General features: G+C 42.1%; 2 protein-coding genes across 5 annotated transcripts in view; both read left to right on the top strand.

Annotated features, from left to right (window-relative positions):
- Positions 1-3,315, top strand: part of FKBP4 (FK506 binding protein 4) — an 11,232-nt gene extending 7,917 nt beyond the window's left edge. The window contains exon 10 of the mRNA XM_006923862.3: positions 1,070-3,315. Within this exon, the coding sequence (XP_006923924.1) occupies positions 1,070-1,177 (108 nt within the window). The 3' untranslated portion in view covers positions 1,178-3,315. The remainder of the gene's footprint in view (positions 1-1,069) is intronic.
- A 4,032-nt stretch (positions 3,316-7,347) lies between these two features.
- The window catches only part of ITFG2 (integrin alpha FG-GAP repeat containing 2), a 20,095-nt gene continuing 16,383 nt past the window's right edge, over positions 7,348-11,059 (top strand). For all 4 annotated transcript variants that reach the window (XR_001517952.2, XR_001517951.2, XM_015598524.2 and 1 more), the window contains exon 1: positions 7,348-7,645. Coding sequence is in view for 2 of the 4 variants with exons in the window: in XM_015598524.2 (XP_015454010.1) it covers positions 7,550-7,645 (96 nt within the window). In the remaining 2 variants the exon portion in view is untranslated. The remainder of the gene's footprint in view (positions 7,646-11,059) is intronic.

The raw sequence follows: 11,059 nt of genomic DNA, 5'->3' as shown, positions 1-11,059 counted from the left end.
TGGTCAGGGATAGAAACCCACTTGCAAGCCCTAGTGGTCAGGAGTCAGGTGCTCTGTGTGCTTTCCAATGTATGTTCTATGTGCCTTTGTAAAACATAGGTTTTAAACATTTATTTTAAATAGGTAATACATTTACACAGTTAAAGTGTACAAAAGAATGTTTAATGAAAAGTCTCCATCACCCTAAAGCAACTGATATTATCAGTTCTTGTATCATTCCAGTATATTGAATACATACACAAGTAGACACATTCGTTTTCTCCTTTTTCCCTAATAAAAGGCAATATGCTCTACCTATTATTTTCTATACCATGTTCTCTTCATATCATACTTGGAACCTCATTTTACATCATCTAAAAGAGCTTTTACATTCTTTCTTATATAGTGTTCCATTGTACAGATACATCATATCTCTTTTACCCGGTCCATTATTTCTAATCTTTCACTATTCTAAACTAGCACTGTCCGATACAAACATAATGCAAACCACATATGTAATTTTAAATTCTCTATTAGGTTGAAGTTAAAAGAAACAGGTAAAATTAATTTTAATACTATTTAGTTGACCCAAGGTATCCAAATATTGCAACATGTAATTTTTTTAAATCATATTTGTTTTTTGTTTTTTTTAGATTAAGTCATCAAAATCCAATGCATATTTTATAGTTAAAACACATCACTTTGAACTAGCTATATTTAAAGTGCTCAGTAGCCATGTGTAGTAGCTACCATGTTGGCCAAGTAGAGTTCTAAACAGTATTGCAATAAATGATCTTATAAATTCATAGTTTTGCACATGTGCAGGTGTATCTTTAGGGCATACCTAGAAAGGGAATTGCTGGGTGTGTAATTCAGTTAAAAGTTAACGAGTATGTTTTTTCACTTGGGGGATGAGTTATTTGTGGGTACATACTATACATGGTGGCAGCATGCTAAGTGAACATAGGTGTGTCATCAGATCAGTTGAGTACAGGCAGACAAGAGTGGTGACATGGCGTAAAAGTCACCTTTCTCATCAGAGGTCCTGAGCGCCAAATGAGAACTGGAATTTATCTTCTTCTTCTCACAGGCCAAGGCAGCAATAGCTGCGGGAGACTATCATGCTGACACAGAGATGAAGGATGAGCAGAAGAAGGATGTGGCAGGGAGCCAGTCTCAGGTGGAGACAGAAGCATAGCCTCTCCCCATCCCTACTCCTACGGTTGCCTGACTACCCTGCTCCCTACTCTACTCTACCCTGTTCGTTTTGTAAAAACTGAAGAATTTTGAGTGAATTAGACCTTTATTTTTCTATCTGGTTGGATGGTGGCTTTGAGGGGAAGGGAAAAGGAGTAGGCTGGGGGATTAAGGTGGGGGATCATTTTAGGTGTTGTGGCCCCGCCTCTTCCCTTCCCTCTTCCCCCATTACACGTGAATGAATGTCCATCCACATGCATACATCAGAATGTTAATTTATTTTGCTTCCTCTGTTTGCTATGTCCATTTTTCAAATGGTAGAAGGGGGTGAGTGGTAGAGATGTAGGGTCAGATGTGAAACCAGGGTAGAGAGGGAGACATCCTGGGCAGCCAAATCTCATTCTTTCCTCCTCCCTATCCATTTCCAAACATGTGGCCTCGAGGTGGGTGCTAGAGGCATAGGAAAAACCACTGTCGTGCTCATCACTTCTCAGTTCTCTTCCTCACCCCAGATGGTATGGTTAATGATGTCTTCTGGAGTCATGGTTACCACTCCCTGTGCTCCCTTCCAGTATTCCCCTTCCGATCAGTTTCCCTTCTCAGCCAGGTTGTCCTCACCCCCACCCCCAGCCTCTTCTCTGCACGTTGCTAAAGGTCCAGGCTCACCTCAAGTTCTGCACTTGAGCAATAAAGTGGAACAAATAAAACCTGGGTGTCTGGCAACCCTTTTTGTTTTGGCCTCAGGGGCTAGGGAAGGGTGGCTACCCTATGGGGGCAAAATTAAGGGATTCACCCACTTCATCCCCAGTTCTTAAATGCAGCACCTGATAGTAATAGAGAAGCTATAGTTGAGCGGGGAGCAGCAGTGCCATGCAAGCCTTCTGGCACTGTACTGGCTGCTGCCAGGACCTATGCTGAGGCCTGTCCAGAGGCTCCCAGCACTTCCCCCAGAAGCCTGGCAGTTTTTAATAACTGGTTTTCTTCCCAAACACTTGGAAAGAGGAAGATATAAACAACTAAAATATTGGGACCAATTGTGTTTGTTTTGAAGTTAGATTTATTTATTTCTACCTAATTGATCCCATAGAAGCACAAGCTCCCTTTGTACCTTAACAAGGTAAAATCTGATGTAATACCTCCTGTCAAGACACCTTTACACAATGTAGAGAGAAGGGAAGAACAGTCCTCAAGCTAGGGAACGTAGGCAGTTAGGCCTGCTTTCCAGTTTCCTTAGCCCTGACTGGAAAAAAACTTACACTTTTTTTCTAACTATGCTCTGACCCTTGACATATGACAGGGGGCCCTGGGAAAAGCCACAGGGCATAAGACGGTCATGTTGAGCCTTCTCCGGGTTTTGGCTGCAGGCCAGAGCCTATAACTATGCCCTTATCATTCTCTTCTGTGTAGGCTGTGTAGTCTTTCCTACACAGGGACAGAACTAGTCTGCCTACCCATGTGCCTGTACAGTTCCTTCTAGAAGAATTTTCTCCATACTTTTACTATGGAAGATTAACTTTTGTGTGAAAAATTTGGCTAAGTCATACAGCATGGCTAGTGCTAGAACCAGACCTTAAATTTGGGCATTCTAGTCTCCCAATGTCAACGGCTTGCTCTCTTGCTGGGTTCACATTATAGTTCTGTGCTTGGGGATTGTGTCTGAGTCTTTCTGGTATTTCAAGATTAGACTTGCCCTTGCAGGCCAATGATAATGGCTAACCCTCAGAAAGCACTTAATGATGTAAACCTAGCACTAAACCAAGAGCCTCATGCTTATTAATCTTAAGCCTTGTAACCATCCTACAAAGGAGGTATCACCCCACTTACAGATGAGGAAACCAAGGCCCGGAAGTTAATGGAAAGGTCTGCCTGGAATGTGAGATCTCTTGAACGAATCCAAACTCCTCTGCCATGGGGTTCATGTGACCTTGGGTAAACTAAACCTCTTTTAAGGAGTTTCCTTTCAGCTCTGAATGCTTCTTTAGGAATCTGAGAATTTAAAACATAACTGTACTTCTGTAGAACTCTGTAGCTGAACAATCCTTAGTTAATGTGACGTTACAATTGTCTTGTGAGGATGTTTTATTAAAGTGGCCAGAAATCTTTAAGGTTAAAAATAAATCCACCACGTACTCCACTGTGCTCTGGGTCAGTGCTCAAATTTATTTCCCAGTCAGTTGCACCTTCTTCACCACTTAAATATGGAAAGAATGTACTTGAATAAGGAAAACTAGTAGCAATCAGTACTTTCAGCTGTTAATTTGCAAGTGGTCTCTGGAAAATTTTATTTAAGGTTTACCTTGTCATAATGCTGGTCCAAACATCAAGTTCTACAGAGTTCATCTAAATACAGTATTTCCAATCTCTCCATTCCAGCAGTCCCTCCCCAACATCCCCATGCACCTCCAGCCTGCTCTCCTGGTCTCCTGTCTTGCATTCCCTCTTGCTCCACCTGCACTTAATTCTGCACTGCATCCAAATCATATCCCTCCAACTGCTTAAAACCGTATCAATGACTTCTTATCCTATTTACACTGAAGATCAGAACCTTTATCATGGCCCACAAAACCCTCCATAGCCTGGCCTAGCTTGCCTTACCAGCATCACTACACTTGACTCTCCTTCACTCTGTATCAGGCGTACCACCCTTAAAATATAAAGAGTGAATTATGTATCTCATTTCAATTGGAAAAATTATATGTAAAAGACATTTTATGGAGGGCTAGTAAAAAGCAGTACCTTTTTAGAAAACTTGATAGAATGAAACTGGAAACTTATCTTATTCTTTTCTTCTGTCTCAATGACCAGTCTTCCCTTTCCAAATGCAGAACACCTCAGAGACTTCTAACCCTTATGTTGAAATGACAATGGACTAAGGGCAGAGCTGAATAAAGCCAATGTAAGAGAAGACATTCTAAGACATTCTAAAGACTGCCCTCTTTCTGGAAATCATTATTGACTTTATGGCTGTAGTTCCCCAGCTGCTTGCCAACCTCAGATAACTTAGATGCACCAACTATCATTTAAGAACGCAATAAAACCTTATTATCACGTAATGAACAACACTATACCAATTTAGGAAGCAAAGTAAGAATGAAAGACTCACAAAGTAGATCTGAGGAGGAATGATCGAGAAAAAGCAATGCCTTCATGAACTCTGAGTTCTTTGGCTACAAGAGACCAGCCACACTCTATTCTCCATCCCCAAGACCTGTATGTTTAGAATTGCCAGTCTCTTGTTCCACTGTTAAAAGCACTTCACGCATAAAATGATTGTGTTTTTTGAGGTGAATTTTACATAACCATTTAAAATGAACAATTCAGTGGCATTTAGTCCAATTAGAATATTGTGCACCCAATACCTCTAGTTCTAAAGCATCTTCATCCTTTGTGTTTTAAGCCCATTTCCTCATTCTTCAGTGACAATGAAGAACTACTCATCCTTCAGTTAATGTCCAATAGAACTCTGAATGACAACAACCCTGACAGGTTCCAAGACCAAAGCTTTCCAGAATTTGTCCTTTCTGATCAGGCCAAACTTGTGATAGGTGAGACTCAAAGCTTTTCAGCTTAACAGCATTTCACTCAGCAGGGCTGCCCCCAGCTTTGCCTAATTTCTAGGTCAAATTTGAGAAACAGGTTTCTGTACTTCATGAGTTCTCAGAATCTTTAGTATGCTAAGCTATACTGTGACCTGGCGTGGGAAGGGGAATGAAGAAGTCTCTCAAACTGAGTCCATTAGAAAGCCCTAGGCCCTGTCCTAGGATGGTAAGTGGCCCTGGGCCTTACATGTAGAAAGAGCTTTAAAGGTCCTGTTTCTTACCTGGGCATCCTAGGCAGACAGAATTTGATAGCATCCCTCTGACTACTCTTGGAAGAAGAAATGAACAAAGGATCTCCATAGAAATGTTTCCCAGTTAATGTCTCCCCACCCCCTCCCATAGCAGGTTTCTACTGAAGCTATCATTTAGCTGGTTTGTAAAAATTATGTCATCTGCACAACTGTATCCACATCATCTAGATAGATGGCCTAGTTAGAAAGTTCTGGGGAGTAAACCAAAACCCATGCTGTAAAAGTGCTTGGCTGAAACAAGACTGCCTCTAGATGGTACCTGCGGAGACTCACCAACCATCCCACCAGAAAGCGCCAAGAACAGAGGTGCTTCTTTGAAAGCAAGTCATCTGTCCACATGGCTCTGCAATGCCTAGTCCAATATTTCACTTACTATGAATTTAACACTCGCGGCAGTTAAAGTAATTGAAGCAAGATGGGGAGAGACATAGAAATGGAGAGACTTGATTCATACCATATTTCTTGGGAGACCCATCTTTCCTCTAACTTTATTTGGCTCTCTTGACAAAAGCCAAAAGGTATGGTATCTGGGAACATTTGAGACGTCGCTCCCCAGCATATATCATCAGTTTGGCTCAAAAAAAAAAAAAAAAAAACCCATAAAAATTGCCAAAAAAAAGGAGGGAGGGCATGTTATCCAAGTTGTGATCATAACGACAAGACCTTCATGGCAAAAACAAACAAAACAGGCATCCCCTGGCACAGAAAGGTCAAGAACAAGAAGCCAAGTAATGAAAAAGATAAAACTAAATCATTGTGGAGAGGTGGGTCAGAGTATTTCAGAGAACTAGATCAGGTCGGGGTACTTGGTGACATAAGCTGGGTGATCTTCATCTATTTTGTCCTGGGTTATTTTACAATTTCATTCAAAGGGATAGAAAAAGAAAACAATGTATAAATATTAGTGAAAAGAAACATAATTCGAACTATTTAACTGTACATTTAGTGGTAAATATTTGAAAATTGGCTTTCTTCCATCCCTTAAAACCATATGGAGCTTAGGGTTTGAGCTAGGATGAGAGAATAGAGATGTGGTAGGGCAGGATGAAGTAGCATGCAACCCTTCTGTAACTGAGATCATGTATTTAAAGCACCAGATACACCTGTGTAAACCAGAGCCTTTGACAACCTGGCCAAGCCCACAGTACACCACCAGAAACAGACACTTTTGTGTATCTGCAATTTCAGTATTTGTCCAAACCGCTTCCTGTTTGCTGTTCAGACCTGCTGCTCCTTGTTCTCATTTGACCATCAGATCCATTGGGACCTCTAGGACAAAATATGCCATCCCCCTCCCTCACCCCCAGACACAAAGGTCCTACCCTCCAGCCCCTTCTTTCTTTAGATTCAGACATAGAAAGCAGGACCAGCCCCGGTCCAACATCCACAAGTGAGCTAGATATCCTCGGTTTCAGTGTTGACTCCTGAAAGATCAATGTGTAAACCAGTGTGGGCCAGCAGGCCTAAACCATAAAATGTATTGAGCACCTGCAGAAATTCATGAATATTTTTAGAGCCCTTATTGATGAGGCACCCCAAAGAAAGACTGGACTTGATTCAACATGAAGTTACCCTAGGAGGCCAGCCATGATGGTAATATCCCATTTATAATACAGAGAGGTCACTGAGGAAGGCCAGGGCTTTGCGGTGGGGAACCACAGGGCAGAACAGATACAGAATCTCAGCAATCCTGACTTCTAGCCTGAGGACTTTCCGAGGAACTATGACATAAATGAAAGAAAGGATCTGGGGCTTTGGGTCAAACAATCCTAGTATGAGTCCCACCCCTACCATTTTCTGCCTTGTTACTTAATCTTACTGAACCTGTTTCCCTCATCCAAAAAGCTGTAATGATACAAGCTCACAGGGTTGTTGTGCTAATTACATGAAATTATATGTGGTTAAATTTTTTTTTTTACATAAGCCAGTATATACACATATAAATATATAAAACTGAAACAAAGGTTTCACAAGAAAATATTTGTCTTTCTACTCAAGTCACTATATTTTTCTATTCTATTTCGTGTTTTTAAATGCTGGTTCCATTCGCTATATTGTTTTCGCAACTCCTAGCTTTAAAAAAAAAAAAAAAAACACTGCTGGAAACCATACAATTGTCAGTTATTACGATTATGATTCTCAGGAATGATCTGATGGCTGAGACTCTTCAATGCCAAGGGCAACAAAGGAAGAGGTCAAGGTTATTAGGTAAAACATTAGATAGTCCTATTGCCAAGCGAACAGATCAACCCCGTCAGGGTTGCCCTATCCATGCGCTCTAAGGAGAAAAGGAGTGGCCCATGTCCCTGTCACTCACATCAGTAGGTGGGCAGGCCCGCCCCCACGCCCAGAAGGCTCGGGAAAGCCACCTCTTCTCTAAGGTTAAGCGAAGAAGGTCGGGATTGGAGGCTCAGACGGTGACGTAACTTTCCGGTTTGGGTGGCCTTCCGCTCCGGCCGCTGTCGGGCGGGGCTTGGGGAACATTTAGTGGCGCTCGCCCACCCCTCAGCCCTTGGAAGTACGATGAGGTCTGTCAGCTACGTGCAACGTGTGGCCCTGGAATTCAGTGGAAGCCTCTTCCCGCACGCAATCTGCCTCGGAGACGTCGACAACGATATGGTCAGTGCATGCGCACTACGAAAGACGCAGTCCGGGTCTGCGCAGGGCCGGGGCGGGGCCACGGAAGGGCAGGAGGCCTATGGCGCGCAGCATGAGTGGCGCATGTGCGTTAGGCCTGGCGTGGCTGACTTAGGGAACGAGTTAACACACAGCTTAAGTGCCCGGGCGTCCTTTTGGAGTTAGCCTAGTGCACTGGTCTGGTATTCTTTAAGGGAAGTGGATAACTGATCTTCTGCCAAAGTCAATAACGTGTTTACTAGGAGCCTAGTAAACTCTGGTGGCCAAATTTCCTGGTTTACTGTTAGTGTCGTCCAGGGGTATTCACCGCTCAAACGACTTTATCTTTCACAGCCTCAAAATAGGCTTAAAAAGCACCTCTGCTCCTCTTACACTTGACCCTTTGCGCTGGAATACGTTGCTCTACTTCTCTGCCTTGCCTCCCAACTCGTAGACGAAGTTCCTCTGGCTGCAGGCAACAGATGTCCCCATCACCCCAATCTTAATGTCTTTCTATAGCAGGGGTCCCCAACCCCGAGGCACAAACTGGTACCCTCTGTGTCCTGTTAGGAACTGGGGGGCACAGGAGGTGAACCGCTGGTGAAGGAGCAAAACTTCATCTGTATTTCCAGCCGCTCCCCAGCCTAGCATCACCTCTCAGCTCTACCTCAGATCATCAGGCCTTAGATTCTCATAGGAGCCTGGGTCCCTGGTGCCAAAGAGGTTGGGGACTGCTGTTCTATAGTATCTGCTACATAGTGTGCTCAGGTATCTGGAAACTTTAAAGCACCACACCTTGGTGGATTTACAAAAACAATTTCTATCTACCTTTTCTTCCCTCAGCAGTCATTCTTTTTCTTGTTTAAATGAATTAATACAGGTAGAGCAAGTCGTAGCATGCCTGGCACACAACACCTCAGTGTTAGCGCCATTGTTGTTAGTATTTGATTCTGTTTTCCTGCAAATATTTATTGAACTGCCCATTTTGCACCAAGGACTCTGCTACATGCTAGGAATTAAAAAATGAACAAGACAGGCCCACCTCTCAGGTGGCTCATGATCAGGTGGGATGATAGTCATGAGAATAACAAAATGCGATGAGATGCACTGATTAAAATATATAAAGGGTTCCAAGGTGGAGCATCAAAGGGGTTGGGGGCCGTTGATGGTGTGAAATACTCTTCTTTCCAGACTTTGTCTTTTCATTTATCATCTCTATTTCATATTTTTAATGCAAAGTACCTTATTGCCCTCCTCTCCTATCCTCTGTCCCATCTCCCTACTCTGCCTCACTACTGTTCTGTACTCTTTTCAAAATATATAAAGGGTTCCAAGGTGGAGCATCAAAGGGGTTGGGGGCCGTTGATGGTGTGAAATACTCTTCTTTCCAGACTTTGTCTTTTCATTTATCATCTCTATTTCATATTTTTAATGCAAAGTACCTTATTGCCCTCCTCTCCTATCCTCTGTCCCATCTCCCTACTCTGCCTCACTACTGTTCTGTACTCTTTTCCCTGAAAAAAAAAAAAAAAAAACAAGGGCTAAAACATCCTCCCCTCTCCTCCAGGCTCCTTCGTGCCATGACGGAGAAGGTGTTTTATGAGGCCTTTTTTGGCTTGACCCACTCTAGGGAAGAAAAAGTTATTCTCATAAATTTCTATTATGTTTCTGGGCTTTCACATTTCTTCATATGCCAAGCAGTATAATTTTTATGAGAAAATCAAGGGAGGCATTTTTAACTAGTAAATTAAGAAAGCAACTTTAGATGTGTATTATTTTCCATTTTATCTGATTCACTTCTGGGTTTAAAAGGGGAAAATATGTGCCCTTTTTTCATAACTTTATAGCACCAGCTTTCTTAGAAATTGTACTTTGCTGAGTAAATCACACTACTGTACACTCAGTTCTGCAATATTAGGTATATTTTACTTTTTTTTTTTTCCCCGAGTCATAAGCTCCATTAAGATAGGAGTTTTTTTGTCTTTTTTTCACTGCTATCTTCCCAATGCTAAGAATTGTGCCTGGCACATAGCAGGCATTCAATAAATGTTTGTTGAATAAATGAGGATTGTTATGAAAAGCAAATGTGATCATGTGTCTCAAAGCAATTTGAAGGGCTTTGCCTTTTATTAGTGGAATATAAATATAAGTGAAATATAATGGAAAGAAAGGCAAGTAGCTGAGATAGGTGACTAGTGATCAGGTGTAGTATACTCAGGCTACATAAGTGCGAATAAAAATTTTGTTATTGGTTCCCTAGGCCATCATTTGGAGATTTGGGACAGGAAAAAGACTTAATTCATTCTAACAATTAGCCTAAAGTTCTTTGAAATTAATTTATTTTCTGCTAAGTCAGAGGGAGAAGCCAGGAATAGAATATACCTCCTCTAGGACTGTTCACCAAAGCCTCTTTCCTATATGTCTGCAGAAGGCCTCCAGGGGCAGCTGTAATTGAAACATGAGGTGTAGAGGGTTTTGTGTAAACAAGCTTATTTTATGCTTCTATGATCTGATATTCTCACAAGAAACTCCCATAACCATTAAAAATAATCCAAGATTCAAATCAAGTAAATCATTATTAATAAATTCCAATTCATTGCTAACTTTTCCTTACTGTTGGTTTGTTGTCTTCGTTGCCTTTAGAATTAAATCTCCTGAGAATCTAATATTCATTCTATTTAGAGGATAGGAAGGAGGTGTTATATGTCCTCCTAAAGGGAAATCATAAAGCTGTTTGTGGAAATCGGATTTGAGCTACCTTATTATCATCAGCCCCTGGAAAGGGTGGCTAGCCTTTGCGGAACCCTGGGGAAATGGAGTACCCAGATAGTGGAGAAAAGGCTTCATGCAGGGAGCGTCCCCTCCTGAGATCTTAGCCACCACTTGAGGGCACCAGAGGCCCAAAGCGTGGATGCTTTCGCCCAGCAACCCCTTTTTGCTGCCTCTTCCAGCACCTCCATCCCTTATGTTCACTCATTCACACCAAAATCAAAAGGTCTTGCTAAAGGAGGGAGGGCGCCTAGAGCTGACGTTTTCTTTTTTATTTGGCCCCAAATTAAATACGAGATTTGAAGTTAAATTCTCCAAAAGTTGAATATTTGTATTGTTTTCAAAACATGTCCCATTCGTAATGGACAAATTAGAGCCAAAGTCAGCCATATGGGGCATGGAGCTGTTCAGATATCAGACTTTTAGGATAGATCATAGATTCTGTACTGCCCCATTCCTCTGACCTCCTCTGCCCCTAAAACACACACTCATACCTCGACAGAAATGAAGAAACTTGGGAAACTATGGCTGTGTTGGTCGCAAAAGATTTTTAATAATGTGATGAAGATACAAGTTGTCTTGTAATTTCCCCAGGATGGGCCCAGTAGAGAAGAGTTTGAGATGGTTCAGAAGGATCCCATGCTAACA

This window comes from Pteropus alecto, unplaced genomic scaffold, assembly GCF_000325575.1.
Source record: "Pteropus alecto unplaced genomic scaffold, ASM32557v1 scaffold76, whole genome shotgun sequence".
In the NCBI taxonomy this organism is placed as follows: Eukaryota; Metazoa; Chordata; class Mammalia; order Chiroptera; family Pteropodidae; genus Pteropus; species Pteropus alecto.
Note: the sequence above shows the minus strand (reverse complement) of the source record. Positions and strands in the feature narration are given on the sequence as shown.